Below are 25,527 nucleotides of genomic sequence, written 5' to 3'. Positions count from 1 at the left end.
TTTAAGAGTGTTTGTTTTGTGTGTCCTCCATGGCGGTGGCTTCGTCAAAAAAGCTTTGGCCGTGGCTGCCTGTTGAGGTGGTAGAAGAAGAGATACTTGGAAGACTTGGGATCGAGGATGTGATGCGAGCCAAGTCGGTGTGCAAAGAATGGTACGCTGTCTTCAAGGACAAGAGATTCATCTACAAACACTTGGGACTCTCCCAGGAAAATGATGCACGACGACGGTTCATTCGCATTCATCATACTAGTTTTCAAATCATAAATCCGGTGACCCTTGATCTCTTAACTCTACCACTCCCGTCCGAGTTGATTGTGGGTAGTGAACTCCATTATTGTTTTCAATGTGCTATTCACTGCGACGGATTATTGCTGTGCGCTTTTGGTGACGGAAACAAGGAAAGGCGCAAGCTTGCAGTTTGGAATCCGGTTTTAAGCAGCAGCAGCAGCAGCGCAGTCAAATGGATTGAACCCCCCTTGCATGCTTCTTACCAACCTTCTGATAAGTACGGTTTTGGATACGACAATGACCACAACTACAAGGTTTTGAAGTTTCACTACTACTCAACTAATAGTGAGTATGAGATATATGACTTCAAATCTAAACTCTGGAGAGTCTTTCCTGCCATTACTTTCGATTGGATCGTGTTTTTCAAGTACGTGTCTATGAAGGGAAACATGTATTGGCTTGCTAAACCCAGGAGTGGGCGGGGTTATTCCCAAATGTTCATCCAAAGTTTCGATTTCTCCAAAGAGACATTCAAGCCCTTAACATGTTCTTCTAATTTCCCCGTTAAGATTGAGGTTGATCTGGTCCTTGGGGAGTCTCTTGATTTAGTTGTCTTGTCAAGCTTCGGAAGAGATAGGCTTTCTTTATTGCATCAACACCGCGTTGGACACGACGACACCCCAAGGATCGAGGTTTGGGTCACAAACAAGGTGACTGATGCTGCTGCTGCTGTCTCATGGACTAAGTATTTTAATGTGACTCACCCTCATCTCCCTATATTGAATCCCCATCCCTACGCTAACGGTATTCCCACATACTTTATCCACGAGAAGACCAATGGTGGTGGTGGTGGTCTCATGTTATGGTGCGATAAACTTCTTGTCCAAGAGGAGGATAAAGATGATGTACAAATAATGGATTATGATATTGCTTGTCCCAGCTTTTACGAAATTAGTGAGATCAAAAACCAAGTTGACACAGGACCACTGTGGTATGCACTTGGCCGTAGCACTTTTACATGTGGCGGTCTTTACGTTCCGAGTCTTGTTCCTCTTCCAGAATAAGACGCAAAAATAGACTCTGTGTGTCTTGTTCTCGCAAGAGAGAATTCATGTATGTTCTTTCTTAAGCTTTTGTCATGGTCTTTCTATTGTTATTCTTGTGTTAGCTTATATGCTGTGTGATGAAACTTGTGCACTTCTCTATCTATATGTTAAATGTTTCAACTATAATTTTTTTTTACAATATAGTCTCGTTGCATTACAAAGCAGTTGATGTAATGTGTGTGTATGTATGCGGTTTCTTTTGGATTCATATCATGCCTGAACCGGACTCGTTATCATAATCACACACACATATATACATTCATTTTTGGGTTCAGCAAAAGCCAATTACTGATGGAGTCTTAGTGGACCAAAAAAGACTGAATAAGGGACTTTAGAGTTGGAGTTGTACCCCACATTCTTTTATTACCGCTTCATTCCTATCGACTTGGAAATCAAAGAAAAGCTCATTGGATGTCACGTCCACTTCAAATTCAAAGGTGTACAAGTGCTCTTTTAAAGGGGGAGCCAGATAGTGGTGTGTAGGTCTGCAAGGAAAACTGAAGCCACGATCCATGATGCGGTACGATACCTTCATAGCTTTTCTATCATACACCTCTTCCACCTTCTTCTCCTTGACACTTTTATCAAACAGCAAGATGCACGCCTTAAATCTCATGGATGTAGGAAGATGCCTCTCATTCAACCTGATTGTCAAGGAACTTCCACTAGTAGTTCGGTAAGTGAAGTGCGCGGGCACTTCTCCACCAGGTAAGACGACACGGTTAGTACTTGTCCGGATGATGAGTTCCCTCGCTTCTTTATTCAGTTTGAAGCAGTTAACAAAGTATAGACGAATGTTTGGATTGTGAAATGAGCAATCGAGTCTTTCTAGTGACTCACAATTTACTGCTTTTAGGTATGACAAGGAATCTGAAAGTTGTGGGAGTGACACCACCTTCTTACATTCCTTGAGCACAAGGCGATCTAGACGAGTGAAACTGCTAACCCATGAAGGAAGTTTTTGTATCTTTGTATCGCTCAAATGAAGCTCCGTAACCCTTTCTAGAGCATGTGGATAATCCTTAAGATTTTCATTGTATGACATTTCCAAGTCAAGAAGACGAGACCACAACTTGATCGACGAAGGCACTTTTTTTATTGCACTTCTCATGAGCCTAAGATCCATAATGTTCGTGGAGATCTCTGGAAAAAATTTCAACAACAAGCAACCAGTGAGATCAAGTGTATCAAGAGATTTCAAGTTGATATTGGTAGGAAGAGCTTCTAACTTTGAGCATCCTAATAAAGTCAACGTTTGCAATTTATGAAGGTTTCCAATAGAGGAGGGTAGCTCCACCAGACCAGTGCACATATCAAGATATAATCCCTGGAGATTAGTGGCATTTCCAATTGATGATGGGAGTTTTACCAGACTTGAACAGCCAATGAGATTCAACCATACGAGATTAATGGCATTCCCAATACTGGAGGGCAGCTCCACCAATCTTGAGCAATCACTAAGATACAATCTTTGGAGTTTAACAGCACTCCCAATGGAAGAGGGGAACTCCACTAAACTAGAGCATTCAACGAGAAATAATTCTTCAAGTTTAGTGGCAGTTGTGAGATCAGGTAGCTCCTTTAGGTTTTTGGAATGATTCAAATACATCCACTTGAGATTTCCAAGCGGCTAGACAAAAAAAAAAGACAACATTACTTCCAAACCATTACGATTATATTCAAATAATAACGGATGATAAAACTACTCCTTTTGAAGCCTAAAAGTTGTAAGAAAAAAAAACATATAATACAAACAAAATCAAACTAAAAATTTAAAAATGGGAGAGAAATACATAACAATATCGTACCTGATTTCCTTCCCATAGCTTATGAAGTTTGCTGAACTGCACTCCGTACGAAAATTGGAAGGCAAACATGTCATTGGAAAACGATCCCATTCTAATATTCTAAGTTTTCAGGATAGACAATTCAAACCTTGCGGTAAGCACAATTTGTCGCTCTGGTCACCACGTCGGTAGTAAAATCTTAAGAATTTAAGGTTAATTAGACATTCCTTCAAAAGCTCTCTCACTTAAATTTAATTCTCCTGACAGTTCACATGGGTAGAAATGGATGCCTATAACACTTTTACTACCCTGGTACTTATCAGATAATTTCAAGATGGATGAACGTACTTGTATAGAACCGGAGACGAGACATTTGAACAAGTGCGGTTCTGTAACTCTCTAGCAGGGTTTTGGTTTCTCTGTGAATGTGAGACTCCTAAAATTACTAATTGCATATTTTCTTAAAGTAGAAAAAAAAAATCAATGAATTAATACTTCATGTGTATTGAAAAGGTCATTTATCCAAGGCCATAAAATAGTAAAAAATTGTAAAGTCACATATCTTTTTAAGTTAGGATATGTATTTAGTTTGAAAATGTGTTTACTTTTTTTATTTTATTTTAAAAATCCATGATATTTTGTTTGTTATTAAATCTTCTTCTTAATCTTTTATTTGTATTAATAGACTATTATATAATGTATTAGATGTTTGAAAGTAAAATAAAAAACTACATGAAAGTTGAGAACTTGTATTAAAATTTTATATAAAAGGATATTTTTAATGAACTAACAAAATGCTAATGTGACAATAAAAAATAGATAGTATGGTATCTGAGAGTCTATTTTATGTGTTATGAAAACAGATACGTAAATATATTTTACTTATGTTTTGTTCATATTTTACATATGTTTTGCTTATTTTTTGTTAGTATCTATTCAACATTTCAAAGAACAAAAAAATGACTAATTTGCTGCCATATATAAACAATCACACCTACAATTTATATTTATATAGAATTTAATGTAAACTATATTCAATATATCAAACAATCAAATAACTTATATATATATATATATATGATTTTATCATAGTCTTAAAGTAATATAAATATATAAATAATTAAAAATACATATCATCTACGTATTGTATGGGTAATCATCTAATATATATATATATATATATATATATATCATTTTTAACTTTTTTTAATAACAAAGGTTATATATTTTTTTTTTGCCCTAAGCCTATATGAACCTAAGAAGATATATTTCAAAATAGGATCTCTCTAAAATTGTCGTATGCAAATAATTACTATCGTAGAGTAGTAGTAGTAGTATTCTCCCTGTCCTCATGCGGTCGAGAATAGCTCAAAGAAAGGGAAACGTTAGCTGGATTGAAGATAATATCAACAAGGCTCACTACGATTATTACTATTGGATTTTAATTAGCGATCTTGAGCTTCGTTAATGTCATCTATTACGTTGTCTGTAGTTGGTGTGTTATATATATAAAAAAATATTTGTATTGTGTATAATGGATTTGGATTTTCTTAGGATGTACAGGGATGATGTTAAATTAATGGGTGTATGGTACTAGTATTTGATTGAAGAGAATCAAAATTTTTTATGTGAAGTTGAATGATGAGTGTGAGCAGAGAAAAGAAAAATTCAAAGCTTACTTAGACCAGAAACATTGTGTATGACTTTGACGCTAAGAGCCAAGAGGGGGCATCCACAACCTTCCTATGACTATATTGATTTCTCCACTTGTTTCTGTTCTGATCTCAATCACAGCTGATTTTAATCCTCCACTGGTTCCATTCACTCTTGCTTCTATAGCTCTACCGTTTCCTGCAATTTGTAGTAACATTACTACTAATAATAGTAATAATGCACTTACCTAATTTAGTTATTTTCATGTTCCATCTAATCTAGTTCTTTATATAACATAAGAAAAATGATTTCTGTCTTGTTCCCATTCTCTCTAAATTTTTTAATCTCAAATTATTGTGGCTCAACCTTAATTAAGGATGTTAAATATGCATGTTTGCTCTATATATAAAACCGAAACACAAGCAAATGAGTAAAATTGATGAAATCAAATCACGTGAGAAGTAATTTTTTAAAAAATTCTTCACGATTAAAAAAACATAAAATGATAGTTTTGTAAAAATGTTTGGAACCATTCTTTGACCACAATATTTTTATCTTCTAGTGTCAAGAACCTTGACACTTGTAAGTTGTAACTTGTACTTAGAAGGTTGTGACCATCATTTATGTATTTGATTTATGAAATTACCCGATGTAACAGCTAAGAAGACAAGGAAAACAGACTTCATTGACATGTTCACCATTGTTTTACTCGTAAAATTAGTTATTACAAAAATATGTTAAAGATAGTGGTACAGGTTTTTTCGTGGAACCATTTTTATACAATGCTCTCGCATATATCATATTTTTGTCAACAATGAAATCTTTACCAAAGTAAATGTAGAAAATCATTAAATTCTACAGTATCGATTTGTTACCAAAATTATATAAATGAAATTGACTTTCTTACAAAATTCTTATAGAATGATAAGACCAAAACATCAGGAGATTGAACGTAAGAAATTAATACACTTTGACTAAGGTTAATTAAAACCCCCTAAATAGACATTTGCATAAGGTCTTTGACTCTTTGTAATTACTCTTTGAATTTAATGAAAGTTTGATTTGCAGAAAAAAAAAAAAAAATTTGCATAACACGCTTTGATTTGTGTGGGATTATTCCATCGATGATTTTTTTTTTTTTTTGGACAAGCTCGATCGATGATTTACTAAGTTGCATAATCTTCGATAATAACATGGGGGAGATTTTAATGATTTTGGTAACAAATCAATAATAAATATCAAAAAACATGGGACAAAGACCAAAAAGATCTCCAACTTTTTCTAAATGGCGGAATCAACATCAACTTTTGTGCTAGCAAAATAAAAATTTCTGTTAGACTGGAAATTAGTCAACATTAACATCGGTTAACACTACACGTTAATTGCGTTCATACATGATTAGAAAGTTGTATACTTGTATCCTCTATGATCTGATTACATCCTTAATTTGAAATTATTTTTAACGGAGTAGATCTATATACAAAACTGTTCTAACAATCTTTAATTCATAGCGGACAGTTTCCAAAATAACGACTAATGAATACTACAAATTAGTTGTCAAAGTTTTGAGTGACACCAAAAATAATTTTTGAATAAACAATACCAACCGACATAAATTCACATGTCAAAGGATTCGAGTGGAAGAAACGAAGATATATATATAGCAAAGATATATACCATATACATAACCCAACATCACAGAAGGATAATCAAACAAGATTACATCATGAAAAAATGCACATCAACATGAAGAGAGACTTAAGAGAGTTGGAGTACTCCACATTCTTTTACCTCCCATTCGTTACTGTAGACTGTGAGTTCAAAGCAAAGCTCGTTGGAAGTCACATCTACTTCTAAATCAAAGGTGTACAAATGCCCTATAAATGTTGCAGCGCAAGGTATATGGAGGTGTCCCGGTGGGCATGGAACAATGAGGCCATTCTGTTTGTCCATGACCTTAAATGACACATACATACTGTACGAACTATAAGGAGGCGCATTGTGGACCTTCTCAACCAGCATAATGCAAGCCTTAAATCTCAAAGATTTATCAAGAGACCTCTCATCCAGCTTCACTGTTACGCTACTTCCAGTAGCTCGGTGACTAAAGTAGGCAGGCACTTCTCCACCGGGTAAGACTGCTACTGGACGATTTGATGCCTGGAGGATGACATCTCTCGCTTCTTGATTTAGTTTGAAGCATTTATAGAAGTTGAGAGACATCTCTGGATTACGGAAAGAGCAATCTAGTCTCTCTAGGGAGACACAGTTTTCTGCATCCAGAAACAAAAGGGAATCCGGAAGCTGTGGGAGTGATTCCAGCTTCTGCGATCCGTTTAGTAAAAGTCGACGTAGACGAGAGAATCCTTCGACCCACGGACCAAGCTCTTTTATACTTGTATCAGTTAAGTGCAAATCTGTGATACTGTCAAGAGCATGTGGCGAGTCCTTGAGGTTTTCGCAGTATGACATATGCAATTCTTCAAGACGGGACCATGACCTAACCCCCAAGGGAACTTCTTCTATTGCAGTCCGAGTGAGATGGAGTTTTTTTATGTTTGTGGAAATCTCAGGAAAAGTTTCCAAGACCGAGCAATTTCTGAGATGCAGTTCCGTAAGAGACTTCATGTTGATGTTGATTGGAAGAACCTTTAGCTTTGAGCAACCATTCATAAACAACATCAACAATTCATCAAGGCTCCCAACTGATGAAGGGAGCTCTATTAGATTTGAGCAACCATCGAGAGTCAGATCTTTTAGATTAATGGCTTTTCCAATGGAGGATGGGAGCTCCACAAGACTTGAACAGCTCTTAAGACTCAGTGTCTTAAGATTAGTGGCATTCTCGAGGGAGGGGAGCTCCACTAGACTTGAGCAGTCGTCTAAAATCAAGATTTCGAGATTAGTGACAGCTGAAAGATCAGTAAGCTTCACTAGACTTGAACATCCTCCTAGACGCAAATCTTCCAGGTTAGTGGCAGTTGAGAGATCCGGAAGCTCCTTCAAGCTTTTAGAACTTAAATTCATAATCTTGAGATTTTTAAGCTTCTGTGGAAAATAAAGCCAACAACATATCGTTAATTAATAACTAATACTGTACTCCCTTGTCTCAGATAACTTTTTTTGTTTCATATTATAAATGTTTCCAATCGCTTTTATAAAACTTTTGGATTATTTATATTATGCAGTTTTGTTAAGATTAGTTGAACTTTTTAATAGTAGACACTTAATATGCATGGTTTTAAATTAAAAAATTAACATATAATGAAACAGGTATATCAAAATTATTGAAGTAAAAATAGAAAAATATATTTACAAAAAACAATTATTTTGAGAATTTTTTTTTTATTTTGAATTACTTATTTTTGAATAAATTAAAATTTTAAATGATATTATCAACAATAGTTATATATTTTTTTTGATTCAAAATTTTACGTACAACTATAAAGATGAAACAGTTTTTTTTTTATATTTTTTTTTGTTAAAGTTTTAATTACGAATTTTCGTTATATATTTTTAAATTTAGTTATTTTAAATTAGCCACAAAATTAATGTATACTATTTTGATTTATTTATTTAAAATAATGCTTGAATCAATAAAAGGTACTATGGTGACGTTTTTTAAAATAAAATTGTAGTTTTTAAATCATTTTAAAATTGGGTGTGGTTTTCAATTTTTTCTTGTAAAATGTATCGTTTTTTTTTTGAACAAAATAAAATAGTATATTATGTCGCTCTTTTTCTAGCTAAACATTATACCCGCTAAAAAAACAAGAGATTCAAAATAAAACTGAAAATAATACATGTTAGATTATATAAAAATGTTTGCTTACTTTATTTTTGTCCCACAACTTCTCAAGCTTGCTTCCCGTCATGGTTAGACTGACGAGGGACTGTGGATAAAAATTAGAAGGCAAACATGTCATAGGATACTGATCCCAATTTAGTGATATAAGATTTCGAGATATGGAGTTCAGACTTGGCGGAAAGTGCAGTCTACTGCAATCACCACCAATAGTTAAGAACTGGAGGTTAGACATCCTTTCAAATGCTCTTTCACTTATATAAAATTCTTCGTCCTCAGTCATAGACGATAATGTGAGTTTTATTCCTATGACATTGCTACTACCCTGAAAAGAAGGATACAATTAAATAAATTAGAGAGATGGTTAGTCATCAAAGAAACTCAATTTAGGGATCATTAATGCAATTAAATACCAATGTTAAATCTTACAGCTGTATCATCACTCAGTACTTCACAAATATCTCTTTCATCATGCAAAAACTGACGTTTTCCAGGCTTACGAATGGAAGGCTTACTACCATATTTTCTTCTCACAATTTCTCTTCCCAGTTGGATGAGCAAACTGTCTATCTCTAGAGATCCGAAGACAATGGATATGAGAGATTTCTCCACTAATACCTCAATCCCTTGCCTAAAGTTTGAGAATGTCTTCTTCGGAAGATAATCTTCTATTTTCTCAATTTTTCCATATGGGAAAAGGGAAGTTAAGAAAAGAAATAAATATTTATGTTCCTCACATAATGCATCGTAGCTGAACATTAAAACACTCTCGATTTTTCCATCAAGGCGAGACCTTAATGTTGGTAGTGCCTTTTGCCACTGTTGCATGCACATTCCCCGTAGATAAGAGCCAATAACTCTTAGTGCCAAAGGGAGTTTACCGGCAAGATGTATAATTTCCCAGACCAAATTCTCGAAACCATCTTTAGGAAATCTTTGACCAAAAGCATACATACAAAAGATTTCTTTAAGCTCCTTCTCTTCAGGGAAACCGACCTTGTAGATGTCGTTGATACCATGTGCCTTCAAAAGATTTGGATCTTGCGTTGTAACGATGATCCGACTACCGGGACCAAACCACCCAGTTTCTTTTGCTATGGCTTCTAGATGTAGAGACTGATCAACGTCATCATGAACAACCAGAACTTTCTTGTCCTTCACCTTATCTTCTTGAGCTTTTAAATGAGGACTCTGTATATTCTTGTGGTTGGTTATTTGAGACATGAAGTTTTGTTGCAAATTATCCATCTTAGCAGCGTAGTGACCTGAACAAAAGGGTATTGCATACGTTGCTCTGACATTATCTAGGAAGACGCTCTGCTGAAATTTATTGTTAGATTAACATAGTTGGTTAAAAAGACATCTGACAATGGTGCTCTTGCCAATCCCAGGAGGACCCCAGATCCCTATCATCCTCACTTCATCTGACTCTAGACATAACAATTGTTTCAATTTCTCCATATGAGCTTCCATCCCAACGAAGTCGTCGATATCCCTTGAAGGCGTCGAATTAATCAACTTATTCGAAACATCACTGGCAATATCTTCGATCATTTCCGCTTCAGTAGCCCTAACAAAGTGATCATCAGAGATGAATACTTCCATTAACTACTAACCCAAAAATCACATACGAACGAAATCTTTACCTCCAAAAATATATCTACTGTTTAAAAGCTATAATTGTATATAGTTTGATGTATTCTGAAAGATTAAGAGCACAATAAAAAGTCAAAATGACGAACCAGTTTATTGAATGGTAACCAGCGATTGTGGCCACTTCGGTCAGAGCCTGACTCCATTCCCCAATAACCTCGGTTGTTTTACCTTCACAAGTTTGTCTGAAGACTTTCCCAAAATCCCCAGCCTGTTTCTTGACGTCAGTTGGATCCACCTCATAGAAAATGGCCATCACTGTTTGACCCAAATTTTTCTTGCACTTCATAATCTCGGTCAATTCGTCAAGACACCACGGCGAAGAAGCGTATCTTTTCGAGAGCAAGACAAGTGCGATCTTCGATCCTTGGATCGTTTTTTGAAGTTCAGGGCCGATAACTTCTCCTCTCACCGTATCGTCATGAATGTATGGTTCGATTCCTTTACGTCTGAACTCCTTCCAAATTTGACTAAGAAAAGATTTTTGGACATCTGCACGGTGGAAGCTCGGGAAGACATTGTGTAACCAAGTGCGATGGAGAGAAGATGAAGAATTTGAAATCATTATTTCTTTCTTTTGTTATTTTGACGTAAGAAGATGAGAACCAATCTGCAGAAGAAAGTGGAGAGGCGCTTTGTTTTTTTGGTCAACAGATGGAAAGGGCTTTTTATTGTGAACAGAGAAGACTTGTTATTAAACTTTGATTACTCTAATATCCTTCTACGTTTTGTTTATTACAAATAATTCCCCCTACTTTATTACTTCTATGATATTGAACCCTATAAATCCATACCACACCACATGACTAATCCAAAATGATTTGTGTAGCATGTTGGTTTCAAACTAAATCGTAATATCCAATTTAGTAATAGATAAGATGTAAATTAAAAAAAAAAAAAAAGGATGTAAATAAGGGACCAGGTTGGTAACAACGTGAAGATATTATGATATCCTGATAATTATTTTTGTTATCTTGATAATTACTTCACAGTATGGGGGGCTCTTGTGTGATTCTGTCAATGATATAGAGGTATATATTTTTATTTCTCCCTAGGAATTTAAAAAGCATATGCGTAACTCGGTCGCCGATCTTTTTTTTTGTTGTTTTGGGGCCAATTAACTTCTTTGTTTTGCTCGAAGTCTCAAAAGAAAGCAGCCAATTAAAAAAAGACAACTTCGTTTAAAACATATATACTCTTCTCAAGTTGCTAAAAGGAATTTACCAGTAATTTCCAAAGTCAAAAGACAACATGGGTTTTTAATTATAGGCATAATAACTCTTGTCACGTTGCTAATAATATAACTTACCAATTACATTTGAAGTCAAACAAAAAGAAGCGACTTAAAAAAAGATAACTTGATCATTTGTATAGCTCTTTTATTCTCAACATGCTAATAGAATATACCAAAAAGAATCGAAGTCACAGCCAAAAAGAATTAGCAAGTTGCTATAACAAGCAAGGGAAAAACTTTCTGAAGACGTTAAATATAACTACCATTTCAATACACGCTGAAATGTATAAGCACTCGAGTTATTCTTGTTGAAAAGGAGTTTCATTTCAGTTTGAGGTTTTTCTTTGCTTGGTTTTAGGAAATGAAAATTCCCAGCCAAAATGAAATTGAATCCAGTCGTCCACCATGAATTGATTTAGCACGGTTTTAATGGTGTAATATGAGACTAATCTTTTCTCTCTAGCTGTATATAATGTCATGTTATGTAGCAAAGGAAAGGTTACAAAATCCTTGCAGCCCAAGAAATCTCTATAGCTTCTGCAATGCTTTCGGGAGAATATATTAGAGCTTTTGTAAAAAAAAAAAAAAAGCTTTTGTAAGCCAAATAAAAACCACAATTTGTTTTTTGAAATCGTGTACGGAAGCTTGATTTCTTCAGATTTTTCGTAACTCTGTTTCACACAGAGTCCTCTGTATATATAGTATACTATGTGACTTCATACTTCATTCCTCTGTTTTCAGACTTCTGTACCATGGGTTTCATACTTCATTCCTCTGTTTTCAGACTTCTGTACCATGGGTGGTTTGTTAGGGGAACATTTTCATATATCTGGCTGGGTTAACTTAGAATTTAGAAAACTCATAGTCTAGATATGCTACGCAAGAAATGCTAAGCTATGTTAGGTAAAGACATATATATACACATAAGCAACATACATAACCCACAACACATAATGATAATCATACAAAAGTACAACATAAAAATGCACATAAACTAATCTGATGTTATCACTATACAAAGAAACTTAAGAAAGTTGGAGTACCCCACATTCTTTAATATCCCATGATTTACTAAAGACTGTGAATTCAAAGGAAAGCTCGTTGGAAGTCCCATCTACTTCTAAACCAAAGGTGTACAAATGCCCTGTAAATGTTACAGCGCGAGGTAGAGGGAGGTGTTCTGGTATACATGGAACAATGACGCCATTCTTTTTGTCGATGGTCTTATATGACACAGACGTTATCTGCACACCACGAGGCTCATTGTCAACCTTATTAACCAGCACAACGCAAGCCTTAAATCTCAAGGGTTTCTGAAGAGGCCACTCATTCAGCTTCACCGTTACGGTACCTCCAGTTGCTCGGTCACTAAAGTAGGCAGGCACTTCTTCACCGGGTATGACTGCAACTGCACTATTAGATGCTTGGATGATGAGATCTCTCGCGTCTTGATTTAGTTTGAAGCAGTTAAAGAAGTTGAGAGAAGTATCTGGATTGCGAAAGGATGAATCTAGTCTCTCTAGGGACTCACAGTTTTCTGCATCTAAGAGCAACAGGGAATCCGGAAGATGTGGGAGTGATACCAGCTTCTGTGATCCGTTTAGTAAAAGCCGACGTAGACGAGAGAATCCCTTGACCCATGGACCAAGCTCTTGTATTTCTGTATTAGTCAAGTGCAAATCTGTGATACTGTTAAGAGCATGCGGTGAGTCCTTGAGGTTTTCACAGTATGACATATGTAATTCTTCAAAACGAGACCATGATCTAGTCGCCAAGGGCACTTCTTCTATTGGAGTCCCATTGAGCTTGAGAAGTTTAATATTCGTGGAAATCTCAGGAAACGTTTTCAAGAGCGAGCAATTTCTGAGATAAAGTTCCTCAAGAGACTTCAAGTTGATGTTGATCGGAAGAACCTTTAGCTTTGAGCACCCATCCATTGTCAACTTCCATAAATTGTGAAGGTTTCCAAATGAGAAAGGTAGCTCCACTAGAGTTGAGCAATTAGCGAGATTCAATTCCTTGAGAAGAGTGGTATTTCCGATGGAGGAGGGGAGCTCCACAAGACTGGAACATTCATTAAGATGCAAACTCGTAAGATTAGTGGCTTCATGGAAGGAAGGGAGCTCGACTAGACTTGAACATCCAGTGAGATCCAATACCTCAAGGTTAATGGCATTTGAAAGATTAGGAAGCTCCTTCAGGTTTTTGGAATGACTCAAATTCACCCACTTCAGATTTCTAAGCTGCTGTACACACATACAAATATATATATATATATACGGTTAGTGGATGGTGCAATACTTGAAGATCATTCCACTTTTGCAAGCTAAAAAATTGTCTGAAATATCAAAAACACTAGATAAGTTATTTTGCTTACTAGATCTCCGCCCCACAACTCCTCAAGCTGGCTCATCTGCATGCTTAGGTTGATGAGGAACTTCGGATCAAAATTTGAAGGCAAAGATGGCATTGGGAAATACATCCAATTTATATATCTAAGCTTTCTAGATATAGAGTTCAGACTTTGGGGAAAGAACAATACATCGCACGCGCCACTGATTCTTAAGAATTGGAGATTAGACATTCTTTCAAAGGCTCTTTCACTTATATCAATTTCGTCGTCGTCGGTCTCAGATAAACTGAGATCTAGTCCTATAACACTGGTACTATCCTGAAAAAGACACGGACGTGAAAAATATATTAGAGACGGTTAGGTTATCAATTAAATAGACTCAGTTTGTAGGGAGAAGAAATATGCAATGAAATAGATAACTTACTGCTGTATCATCACTTAGTACTTGAAAAATATCTCTTGAATCAACCAAAAACTTGCGTTTTGCAGGCTTACGAATGGAATATTTCCCAGGTTCAGTACCATATTTTTTTCGCACAATTTCTCTTCCAAGTTGAACTAGCAAATGATCTATCTCTAAATATCCAGAGACAATGGATACGAGAGATTTCTCGACTAAGACGTCAATCCCTTGCCTGAAGTCAAGAAACGTTTTGGCAAGATAACTTTCTATAATCTCAATACTTCCAAAGTTGAAAAAACAAGATAGATGAAGGAATAAATCTTTATCTTTCTCACACAAGGCATCGTAGCTGAACTTTAAAAGAGTTTCAATTTCTATGTCAAGGCGACTCCTTAACTCGACTAGTGCCTTTTCCCACATCTTCTGGTAGAAGGATTTCCTTCGAAAATAAGAGCCGACAACCCTTAGTCTCAAAGGGATTTGACCAGCAAGAACTGTAGCTTCTCGGGCAAGCATCTCAAAACCATCTTTAGGGGAGTTTTGTCCGAAAGCATACGTACAGAAGATTTGAAGAGACTCAGTAGAAGCACCAACCTTGTAAATATGATCAACCCCATGAGCCTTTAAAAGTTTCAGATCTTGTGTTGTAATGATAATCCGACTTCCAGGACCAAACCACCGAGTATCTTTTGCAATGTCTTCTAGTTGAACTAATTGATCGACGTCATCGAGAATAACAAGAACTTTCTTGTTCTTGAGCCTTTCTTGTGCAACTCCTAAATGACGAATCCTGATATCCTTTTCGTTGATTATAAGAGACATGAACTTTTGCTGCAAATCCAACTTTGTAGTGTAGTCATCTAAACAAATTGGTGTTGTATACATTGATTTGATATTCTCCATAAAGACACTCAACTCAAAGCTGCCAGAGTATTCGTCAAAAAGACATCTGGCAATGGTGGTCTTACCAATCCCATGAGGACCCCAGATCCCAATCATCCTTGCTTCATTATTATTAGAGTCTATGCATAACAACGGTTTCATCTTCTCCATATGAGATCCCGTTCCAATGAAGCCGTCTAAATCCCTTGATGGCGTTGAATTCTTAGTCAACATTTTCAAAACATCAGTGGCAATATCTTCAATCATCTCTGCTTCAGTAGCCCTAACATAAACAAATAAAAGTGGGAGATGAACAATCTTGTCATTTAACAAAAAAAAAAAAAGCTACAAATCCAAAAGGACGAACCAGTTGGTTGAATGATAGCCAGCGATTTGGGCTACTTGTACCAAGGCATCTATCCATCTCTCAAAGTGCTCCTTTGTTTTAGCATTACAAGTTTTTCTAAAGACTTCCCCAAAATGCCCGGCCTGATTCTGGACGTCAGTTGAATCCACTTCATAGAAAATAGTCATCACTGTTTGACCCAAATCTTCCTTGCACTTGATGATCTCCGCCAATTCATCAAGACACCAAGACGATGAAGCGTAATTACTCGAGAGCAAGACAATGGCTATCCTTGATCCTTTGATCGCTTTTTCGAGCTCAGGGCCGATAAATTCTCCTCTCATGATATCATTATCAATGAATGAGTCAATTCCTTTGCTTCTTAGCTCCTTCAGAATGTGACTAAGAAACGATCTCCGGACATCTGCACCGTGGAAGCTCGGGAACACATGGTGTAACCAATTACGACGCAAAGATGATGATGATGATGAAGGGTTTGAGTTCATTTTTTTTTTTTTTTTTTTTAAGATGGAGAGAGGGCTTGTCCTCGTCAACAGATGGAAGGAAAGGGCCTTTTTATTTAATTATTATGGTGATCAGAGAAAGAAGACGACTCGTCGTTACAATTTGATTACTCTAATATCCTTAATACTTTTTTATTTATTACAAACTCCCCCACTACTTTTAGTTTTATCCAAACTGGGGATCTTCTGTCAATGATTGTTTTTTTTCCTTGGAATTTACATATATGCGTTGTTTGTTAAACAAAACAAAAAAAAACAAAATTATTTACATATGTAACTCGGTTGCCGATTTTTTGTGTGTGGACGTTTTGCTCGAAGTCAAACAAAAAAAAAGTCAATTGAAAAATGACAACTTCTTTTATTAAAGCCTATAATACTCTTCTCAAGTTGCAAAAGAATTTACCAATATTTTTCAAAGCCAAACAAAAGAAAGTCATACTAACTCTACCAAAAAAAAAAAAGAAAGTCATACTAAAAGAAAAAAAAAAAAAAAAAAACAACCACTTGGACTAAAAAACCTATATACTCTTTCGGTCTTTCCCAAATCCATGGCCACTGATCGATTCGCTCGCTTCCTATGCCACCGCCGTAGCTATAATAAATCTCGTTTCTGCCCCTTCAAAGATTATCGGAAACCAAAGGACAAAACTGGAAATAGCCAAAAATATATATATATATATATACATCCGGATAATTAAAGTTCGGGGTAGCCAACCACGGTAACGTCGTCCTCATCAGACCTATTAACTTTCCGATTTCTTTATTTGTTGTTATTCTTCTTTCAGGAGAAACGTTATCATCGACGCCTTGAAGGAAACAGTTCCATCTTTCAAGACTTTTAATGCTGGCTCATGGACGTTAGTTGGGTTTGCGATCTACGTACGGTTGTACAAGTAATCTTGAGATTTAGTTTTCTACCAGGTCTTTGAAGTCAAGGAAAAGGTGGATAGAATGGTATGAACTGTTTTCTCTTTATTTTTAATTCATAAGGGGGTACATGGAGAAAGTTCTAAAAGAAAGAGAAACAAATTGAATCATCCATATACATTGAATTGGTCAAACCACCTAGGGTTAAAAACTACTGTTAGGCTATCTGCAGATGATCATCATCCTTGAGGAAAGTATTTTCAGGACAAGGGATGGTCAAACCGCCCATGTGGTGATTGAATCCGAACTCTTCTTCAGCCTCAATGAGAAGATCTTGAAACAAACGCTGGTTCAAGTATGAGACTGGCATAATGTGTCTCTGCATGCTTCTTTCTGGCTCTCACCTACGTTCAGTGCAAGAAACCCTTTTGGTGCTGAAGTTGCTTTGTTAATTCCTACTACAGAGCGACCAAGAATCTTCTTTGAACCCAAGAAACCTCTCACCAAAGCCATTTTCTTTGTCCGAAAGTTGTGATCTTTGAAACTTCTGATGTAGGATTGATCAGAGAAAAAGATTCAAAGTGTTTAATTGCTTCTTGTTGTTGATGGTTGTTCTGTTTTGGGCCATTATATATAGATCTATCAAGAGTTTCAAGGGAGTTACAAAGACATAGTTTCACATAGTTCTGTCTTTTCAGATTTCTAAATGTGACATGCTGTGCTCTTGCTTCTTCATATTTCCAATAGGACTCTGTGGCTGAAATTGAGTTCTCATCGCAAATCTTTTCTATAAAAGAAAACTTATGTGGTGACTGGGGACATGAAGTTCCTCACCAGCAGAACATAGATTCTTTTCACTTATTAATTTGTTTCTCAACCATTTTCAGAATCGGATCACATGACAATGCTATAAAAGTTTGCTTGGCTTAATTAAGTTTTTTTTCTTTTCTTTTCTTTTCTTCATGTGATGTTGATGTGAGGATGAAGAAAATCAACACGTATCACTGGAGGGTCCCAAGTATATATGAATGATCAAGTATCACTGTGAAAGACAAAGTCATATGCTTCAGCTTGACTTAATGAGAGACAAAGGTAACTTCACATCATCAGGAGTAGCATTAAATCTTTTTGTCTTCATGATAGAACAGAGTGATTTAGAACAGACACTTCAGCTTCCATGGCGTCCCAGGTTAGTTTAGGCAATCACTCAGATCCTCCTATCAACTCAATTTCAAGATTTGCTGTAATGAAGAGATCTTTTTAGGACCTTTTACATGATTGTAGTAACTGATATTTAGATTGCTAAGTCATCCAGTGATATATCTTTGTTTAGTCTGTTTCATACTCGTTAAAAGTATTGGATCAAGAAAAAAAGTTTCCGCAACTTGAAATGATTTGATATTTTGTTACACAAAAATGGCATTCAAATTCGAAATTTTCTATTCCTCTGGAACAAACTCTATCAAAAAGAAAAGAGGAGAAAGAAAAAAATGTCATCTCTATTCACATCGAATACTCCTCCTCTAGCTAGTAAAAATAAATGTGTTAAATGTTTATTTGTTGGATCATCATCTTCATCCTTGGAGCTGAGACGTTATACTGATAAAAGTATCTTCAGGACAAGGGATTGTCAAGCCACCCATCGGATGGTCAAAACCAAACTCTTCTTCGGCTTTACTTAGAAGAACTTGAAATGAAGGTTCGTTCAAGTATGAGACTGGTATAAAGTGTCGACTCTGCTTCTTCTGGCTCTCACCGACGTACACCGCAAGAAACCCTTTTGGTGGTGTCTTGCTGCTTGTTCTTGCTAGAGAGCCGCCAAGAATCTTCTTTGCGCTAAAGAGACTTCTCACCAAAGCCATTTTCTTGTTTGGAAATTAGATTCTCGAAGCTTGTGAAGAAAGATGTATGGATATAAATGAGAGAGATTCTAGTTCTCGATTGCTTGTAAGCTGATGATGATAAAGAATTCATGTCTTTCTGTATATATAGATCTGCGAGAGTGAGTTGAAACTTCAAACCTGTCCAAAATCAATTGAAAACAACATTGTCTACAAGTGTGGGGCTTACATGAACACAATTTTCTTCACATGGTTCTGTTCTAGCATTTAAAGCAGAGCTATCACAATCTGTACTCACTTAAGACCAAGAAAACAAGATCACATGTACAAGGACATATATGAAGTTTCTCTGTAGTGATTGAATCCACCTAACAAACCCTGTCAGGCTGTCACAGTCTTCTGTCTGCAGAACCTTGATCAATACATATGACCAAGGTGGCAAGGTTAGCTAGGCCGCAGACGCTTCGTTGAATGATGTTTCTTTTAGAAAAATTGAGATCCAATAGAAAAAAAGCAAAACCTAAAATACATTAAGAGCATAGACAAGCTTGAATTCGAGTTTGCATATGGAAGAGAAACATTGAATCACCTCCGCGAGGGTAAAACTAGAAATTGCCTTAAGAAAAAGGAAAAAACAATATCCGGAATTTGTTTGATTCCATCGTTCATTGTCACAATACACAAAGAAGAACTGGTATTTACATTGGAAGTTCTATCCTCATGATCAAAATTGAAAGAAAAAATTGTCATCTATCTACAGTAAAAAATAAAGTGTATCTTCGGATGATCAATCATTATCCTTGGATCCGAGAAGTTACTGTAAGGAAAGTATCTTCAAGACAAGGGATCGTCAAACCACCCATCGGATGATCATATCCGAACTCTTCCTCGGATTTACTGAGAAGAGCTTGAAACAATGGCTGGCTCAAGTATGAGACTGGCACTAAGTATCTCTGCTTCTTCTGGCACTCTCCTACGTACACTGCAAGAAACCCTTTTGGTGCTGAAGTTGTTTTCCTCGTTCCTGCTAAGGAGCCTCCAAATATCTTCTTTTCAACAAAGAGACTTCTCACCATAGCCATTTTTGTCTAGAAAGTCTTGATGTTTGAATCTTAGAGTTCTTAGATTGCTTATTATTGATGGTTATGAAGATGTGTTCTGTTTTGGGTCCTTATAAATAGATCAATAAGAAAGGATATATGAAACCTGTGTTCTAGAAAAGTGTGGGGACGTATATGAATTGAGAGTTTCACATGCATCTGTCTGCCTTCCGTCAAATGCTAATGGGAAAAAAATATTAAAAAGATATATGAAACATTGGGTCAGTTCTGTTCTACCATGTTTCATTGGGTTGTAATGATTTGTGTGACTGTGTCCTGTTTCTTGAATTTATATAGGGATTGGATCTCTGTGGTCAAAATCCAGCTTCTGATGGCCAAAACCTTCTTCACAACATACTATGGTCAGATGGGGTCAGGTTTCAAACAACAAGTTTATATCACAATATATTCAAGAACATATCACATGACAAATGCTATGTAGATTGGAAGTTTCTATGTCCTAGCTAATCTGGTCCCATCTATTGATTAATTTCTTATTGTGTTTATCTGATCAAGGCACTACAAGAAAATGAGTCCATTGTCACGTAATATTCCGTCACAATAAGTTTTTTTTCGTCACAATAAAAATATTGTTACGAATCTGTGACGATTGGTGAATGGTTACAATACACTGGTCACAAATTTTTTTTAGTCACTAAAACGTCACATGAGTTACGACTAACTCATACATATCTATTTCGTCACCAAATGTAACGATTGGTAAACATATCTAAAATGTCATAATTGCTTACTAAAATTATTGTCCCAAATACGTTTTATTTCATGACCAAAATCACATATCAAATTAGTCACTATTTACGACGCCGCTGTAATCTCAAAACATCACACTTAGTGACCTGTTAAATGTCACTTTTCTGTCATGGTTACTAACTAAGAACATGTATCAAAACTGTCATTCATTATGACAAAACTTTAGTCTCAAACTGTGACATGGTTAGTTAAGTGGATTTCATAATACATCAATCAATCTACGTAGAGAAACTTCTTCAATGGCCTTAGCATGTGATCTTGTTCTCTTGGTCCTATGTGAGTGTAGATTGTAATAGCATGTGAAAATTTCTTGTCCTTGTGTGTCCCACACTCGTAGGCACCATTGTACTCAATTGATTTTAGATAGGTTTCAACTCATTAATTTGATCTATATATAAAGAATATCAGCATCATCAGCCCACAAGCAATCCAGATCTTGAAATCGATCTCTTTAGTCCTTTCTTTGATCCCAAACATATTCAAAAGCTTCAAGAGTTAAACCTCGAGAAAAAAAAATGGCTTTAGTGAGAAGTATCTTCAGTGCAAAGAAGATTCCTGGCGGCTCCTTAGCAAGAACGAGCAAAGCACCAAAAGGGTTTCTTGCGGTATACGTCGGTGAGAACCAAGAGAAGAAGCAGAGATACTTTGTACCAGTCTCATACTTGAACCAGCCTTCATTTCAGTCTCTTCTAAGTAAAGGCGAAGAAGAGTTTGGATTTGATCATCCTATGGGCGGCTTGACGATTTGTTGTCCTGCATATACTTTTATCAGTATAACTTCTCAGATCTAATCCAAGGATGAACAATGATGACCCTAGATAAGAGGAACAACATTTTTTTGTAAATATATTGACAATTTTTTTATCTTTCTAACCCAAAAGATTTGATCCAAAGATAGAAATTTCGATGTGAAAGAAACATGGCATCATCAAACATATGCATAATGCATAATCCAGAAAATCTTCTGATTACATCCTTAATTTGAAACTATTTTCAAAATATTAGATCTGTCTACAAAAACTGTTCTACAACAATCTTTGGCTCAGAGCGGGCAGTTTTCAAAATTATGACTAATGAATACAGATTAGTTGTCAAAGTTTTGAGTGACACCAAATATAATTTTTGAATAAACAATACCAACCGACATAAAACTATTGGAGTATATGTGTTTAAAAAACATTTTTTCCCAATACAATTCTCAACTAATTGTTACTTTATTCGATTAAACGTGATGATATATAAATTTAGCATTGACAAAGGCATATAACAAAAAAATGGATCGGGAACACATTTTATATAATACCCTGTTTCGCAGTGAAATCTTTGTGGTGTAATAACTTGCGTTGGAACTTCATGATGCAGCTTCATTTGAGATATTTCTTCATGTAATAAACGTTTTGCCTCAACATTTCGAATTGTTACGGTACTCATCACTATAAAGCCGAAAAAACATACATTGTTATAAATAAACACTTACGACATGTAAAAATATATTTAATAAAATAGTATGAAATTTACCGGATATAACAACTAGGAAAACACACTTCTTTGATATTTTCTCCATTGTTTCAGAATTTGAAGATAATAGTGTTTGAAAAATTGTGAAAGCAAAAGCTTAATTATGCGAGAGGTTAATATAGTAGAAAAGTATCCTAAACTATAATGGGTACAATTACAAATATATAAATATCTAAATAAGAAATATATAATAGATTTTAATTAATCTTATTTATGATATTTTTTAGTTCCTTCTATAGACTTAGAAATAGCATGGTCTTAGACTCTTAGTCAAGTATTTATAAATTATGAAAGAAACTCACTAATTTAAAAATACAGGAGACAAAATCTCGAAATTGACTTGAATTATAATCAAATTCTATATGATGTCTCCGCTGTACATGGGGTTACCTCTTAACTGGTCAGCAGTCTTCTTTTTTTTTTTTTTTTTTTCTTTCAATTTGTTAGTCTTTGGTAGTAGCTACCAAAGTAGGGCTCATGTTGATGTACATCGCTGGTGTACATGAAGCTTTTAAACCTTCTCACAAACCATTTTAGATGTACATAATCTCGTGATAATAAAACAAGCTTAGATAATTCTTTCAATATTATGTGTCCTTGTTTAGTAGCAACAAAGCGGGTACTGACTCTTTGGTTTGATTCTCCCTTGTAAAGATGCTGTCCCAAAATAAAGAGTTTGAATAGTAATTTCTGTCAACAACCGAGATTTTTTACCTCTCTCTTTTATTGTTGGTAAAAAACGAACATAAATTATCAATGATATCTTAACCGTTGAGTCTAACCGTACGTGTCTAACATTCTCATCTTTGTGCTCTGCTTTATACGGTAACGAAGCTCCCTTGTCTCTCTCCTCTCTGTCTCTGGATTTATCTCTCTTGTTGATTTTTAGGATCATCAAAACAAACAAAAAAAATAAGGAAGAGAACAAAAGAGATCTGGGTTTATTACAAAACCAGGTTTTTTTTTTATCTTTCCAATTGTGGCAAAAAAAATTCTTATGCTTTTATAGATCTTTGTTGATTGTTTGACAAGTTTCCTTATGCTTTTTTAGATCTTTTGCTCTGTTCCAGTTCTCCCACAATGAACGACCTCTTGAAGGTTAGTCTTATCTTTTTCCTTCAAACTTTTCTCTGTTTGCTTTGGAGATTACGGCGATTTCTGCTCTAAATCGTGTATCTTTAATAAATCCTCTCTAAATTTTGAAATTAGAAACTCAGAATCTAGGGTTTTTTTAAGTTGCTTGGGTTACAAGATTTTTACAAGATAATGTTTCTTTAATTCGAAATTTATCCCGAGAAAAACCAGTGGATGACGATTGTTCCCCTGCCTGTGAGATTCAAAAAAAAACTTTTATAGAAGCAACGTGATCAAATATATCTGAAGGTTTATGTAAAAGATCAAACGTTTTCAAGTTAATGATCATTAATGTTTCTAAGATGATGATATGACAAGTGTCTTGACTTGACAGGGCTCGTTAGAGTTTTCCAGGGATCGCTCTAATAGAAGCGATATTGAGTCAGGACATGGCCCAGGTAACTCTGGAGATCTCGGGCTCTCTGGTTTCTTCAAAAAAGTAAAGCTTCTGTATCCCTCTGCAAACTCTTCTCAATTAGTGTTACTTGTCGTGTATGCCGCCTATTGAGATCATATCTACTGTACAGGTCCAAGAAATCGAAAAGCAATATGAGAAGCTTGACAAGCATCTCAAGAAGCTTCAAGGAGCACACGAGGAGACGAAAGCCGTCACTAAGGCTCCTGCTATGAAATGTAAACCTTAACGAGTTCGAATTGGAAACTCTGAAGCAAGTTCTTGATCCAAGTTTTAGATGATAAACTGAATCTTTTGTTCCTATGTTTTTCTGTTCTGCAGCAATCAAACAGAGGATGGAGAGAGATGTTGATGAAGTGGGAAGAATTTCTCGTTTCATCAAAGGAAAGATCGAAGAACTGGATCAAGAGGTTAGGCTTAGAGATGACTACATTGTTAATTTTTTGCATCTGTTTCTATGATCAGTGTTGGTCATCTTGTCTCACACTCAGATTGATTTCTTCAGAATCTGGAGAACCGGACTAAACCGGGTTGTGGGAAAGGAACAGGTGTAGACAGAACAAGAACAGCCACAACTATGTGAGTTTCGCCTTTCAAAACTCAAGAATTGCTAATTATATATTTCAGTCTCCCTTAACACTTTTTTCTTCGGCAGTGCGGTTAAGAAAAAATTTAAGGAAAAGATATCTGAATTCCAAGTAAGTTTAAAGAAAGGCTCTACGCAAATTCTAAAAAAGTGGAAAGCTCTCTAAGAAAGTTGTCCTTGGCTGTTATCTTTGTTATCTGCAGACTCTAAGACATAACATTCAACAAGAATACAGAGAAGTTGTAGAGAGGCGTGTGTTCACAGGTTTGAATTGAGAATCTCTCTTAAGAGTCAATTGTTCCATTAATGATCTTTTAAGAGCTAATTGTTTTTTGCTGTTCTGATCTTGACAATGATTAGTGACTGGCCAACGAGCTGATGAAGAGGCAAGGACTTAAAAACTCTGATTGTAGTGATTAGAATCTATTGAATCAGTTCATAATAGTCAATTTCGGGTGTGTAGACAGTTGATAGATTGATCGAAACTGGAGACAGTGAGCAGATATTCCAGAAAGCGATCAGGGAGCAAGGACGAGGACAGGTTTGTAACTAAGTTCCCGCACTCATCTGATTACCTCCTGTTCAACAAGACAACTATAACGTGCTTTACTCAGGTTATTTGCTGGCTCTGTGCAGATAATGGATACACTGGCCGAGATTCAGGAACGCCATGACGCTGTTAGAGATTTAGAGAAGAAACTCCTTAACCTGCAACAGGTAAAACCTCTCCGAGTTACCTAAAACTCTCAAAATTCATTTTAATTCTTCGCTGATTCTCTTCTCTTTTATGTTTACGGTTAGGTGTTTCTCGATATGGCCGTGCTGGTGGATGCACAGGGAGAGATGTTAGACAACATAGAGAATATGGTATCAGTCTCTTCAGTACCTGTTAAATACCTTGAGTTTGGATTTCTTCAAAATCCTTCTTACTCTGTTTCTATATCAGGTCTCGAGCTCTGTAGATCATGTTCAATCCGGGAACAACAACCTAGCAAAGGCAGTAAAAAGCCAGAAGAGTTCAAGGAAATGGATGTGCATTGCCATCCTTATTCTTCTTATCATCATTATCATTACTGTTATCTCTGTTCTCAAACCATGGACACAGAAAAATGGTGCCTAAGGTTCTCTTCTCTCTCTCCCTGCTTCAGGAGCTTCTGTATACAACAGTATATATACATGTGTATTCATCACATCTCATACTATTAACCTTCCACTATCACTATGAAAATTATGTATTCTTTTGACCGGATTAATGAATTAACTATTTGTAGTGAACATCTCAGCCTAATGAATATGAATGTGAATCAGGAGACAGCAAGTG

At 35.8% G+C, this 25,527-nt stretch overlaps 6 protein-coding genes, 1 long non-coding RNA gene and 2 pseudogenes across 13 annotated transcripts; 4 read left to right on the top strand and 5 right to left on the bottom strand.

Annotated features, from left to right (window-relative positions):
• The first annotated feature begins 29 nt into the window (after positions 1 to 29).
• On the top strand, positions 30 to 1,292 carry LOC104767319 (putative F-box protein At1g77650 pseudogene; annotated as a pseudogene).
• A 373-nt stretch (positions 1,293 to 1,665) lies between these two features.
• Positions 1,666 to 10,879, bottom strand: LOC109125108 (putative disease resistance protein RPP1; annotated as a pseudogene). The gene is made up of 6 exons (XR_015591617.1): positions 10,322 to 10,879; positions 9,009 to 10,149; positions 8,608 to 8,904; positions 7,461 to 7,822; positions 6,051 to 6,055; positions 1,666 to 2,876 (listed from the first exon to the last, which is right to left on the bottom strand). The product of XR_015591617.1 is annotated as a putative disease resistance protein RPP1 (transcript).
• A 1,474-nt stretch (positions 10,880 to 12,353) lies between these two features.
• On the bottom strand, positions 12,354 to 15,996 carry LOC104764018 (disease resistance protein TAO1-like). Of its 4 annotated transcripts, none has more exons than XM_087502984.1 (5): positions 15,472 to 15,996; positions 14,244 to 15,387; positions 13,844 to 14,137; positions 13,626 to 13,712; positions 12,354 to 13,530 (listed from the first exon to the last, which is right to left on the bottom strand). In XM_087502984.1, the coding sequence occupies exons 1-5, from the start codon at positions 15,954 to 15,956 to the stop codon at positions 13,468 to 13,470; spliced, it is 2,073 nt and encodes a 690-aa protein (XP_087359110.1). In that variant the 5' UTR covers positions 15,957 to 15,996; the 3' UTR covers positions 12,354 to 13,467. The 4 variants fall into 4 exon arrangements, with proteins under 4 accessions (XP_087359110.1, XP_087359111.1, XP_019096684.2 ...); XM_087502985.1 differs by having other exon boundaries at positions 13,626 to 13,709; XM_019241139.2 differs by having other exon boundaries at positions 12,354 to 13,712.
• A 677-nt stretch (positions 15,997 to 16,673) lies between these two features.
• On the top strand, positions 16,674 to 17,524 carry LOC147920050 (uncharacterized). Its single transcript, XR_015590574.1, has 2 exons — positions 16,674 to 16,928; positions 17,063 to 17,524. It is a non-coding gene; the product is annotated as an uncharacterized LOC147920050 (long non-coding RNA).
• A 672-nt stretch (positions 17,525 to 18,196) lies between these two features.
• LOC104764017 (auxin-responsive protein SAUR26) lies at positions 18,197 to 18,812 on the bottom strand. Its single transcript, XM_010487442.3, has one exon. The coding sequence runs from the start codon at positions 18,701 to 18,703 to the stop codon at positions 18,416 to 18,418; it is 288 nt and encodes a 95-aa protein (XP_010485744.2). The 5' UTR covers positions 18,704 to 18,812; the 3' UTR covers positions 18,197 to 18,415.
• Positions 18,813 to 19,262: 450 nt separating this feature from the next.
• LOC104764016 (auxin-responsive protein SAUR27) lies at positions 19,263 to 19,852 on the bottom strand. Its single transcript, XM_010487441.3, has one exon. It carries the CDS (start codon positions 19,762 to 19,764, stop codon positions 19,477 to 19,479), a length of 288 nt encoding a protein of 95 aa, XP_010485743.1. The 5' UTR covers positions 19,765 to 19,852; the 3' UTR covers positions 19,263 to 19,476.
• A 1,129-nt stretch (positions 19,853 to 20,981) lies between these two features.
• On the top strand, positions 20,982 to 21,554 carry LOC104764015 (auxin-responsive protein SAUR28). Its single transcript, XM_010487439.3, has one exon. The coding sequence runs from the start codon at positions 21,069 to 21,071 to the stop codon at positions 21,342 to 21,344; it is 276 nt and encodes a 91-aa protein (XP_010485741.1). The 5' UTR covers positions 20,982 to 21,068; the 3' UTR covers positions 21,345 to 21,554.
• Positions 21,555 to 21,762: 208 nt separating this feature from the next.
• LOC109130763 (uncharacterized) lies at positions 21,763 to 22,117 on the bottom strand. The gene is made up of 2 exons (XM_019240774.2): positions 22,072 to 22,117; positions 21,763 to 21,986 (listed from the first exon to the last, which is right to left on the bottom strand). The coding sequence occupies exons 1-2, from the start codon at positions 22,115 to 22,117 to the stop codon at positions 21,763 to 21,765; spliced, it is 270 nt and encodes an 89-aa protein (XP_019096319.2).
• A 743-nt stretch (positions 22,118 to 22,860) lies between these two features.
• Positions 22,861 to 25,481, top strand: LOC104764014 (putative syntaxin-131). Of its 3 annotated transcripts, none has more exons than XM_010487438.3 (13): positions 22,861 to 23,027; positions 23,123 to 23,169; positions 23,540 to 23,644; positions 23,733 to 23,838; positions 23,942 to 24,030; positions 24,126 to 24,199; positions 24,276 to 24,318; positions 24,410 to 24,470; positions 24,567 to 24,592; positions 24,670 to 24,747; positions 24,843 to 24,923; positions 25,008 to 25,073; positions 25,153 to 25,481. In XM_010487438.3, exons 2-13 carry the CDS (start codon positions 23,152 to 23,154, stop codon positions 25,324 to 25,326), a joined length of 921 nt encoding a protein of 306 aa, XP_010485740.1. In that variant the 5' UTR covers positions 22,861 to 23,027; positions 23,123 to 23,151; the 3' UTR covers positions 25,327 to 25,481. The 3 variants fall into 3 exon arrangements, 2 of the variants coding, with proteins under 2 accessions (XP_010485740.1, XP_087358487.1); XR_015591261.1 differs by having other exon boundaries at positions 22,868 to 23,027; positions 24,674 to 24,747; XM_087502361.1 differs by having other exon boundaries at positions 22,868 to 23,027; positions 25,008 to 25,481.
• Positions 25,482 to 25,527: the final 46 nt, after the last annotated feature.

The sequence above is a fragment of the Camelina sativa genome, chromosome 19 (assembly GCF_030686135.1).
Source record: "Camelina sativa cultivar CO46 ecotype springtype chromosome 19, ASM3068613v1".
NCBI lineage: Eukaryota > Viridiplantae > Streptophyta > Magnoliopsida > Brassicales > Brassicaceae > Camelina > Camelina sativa.
Note: the sequence above shows the minus strand (reverse complement) of the source record. Positions and strands in the feature narration are given on the sequence as shown.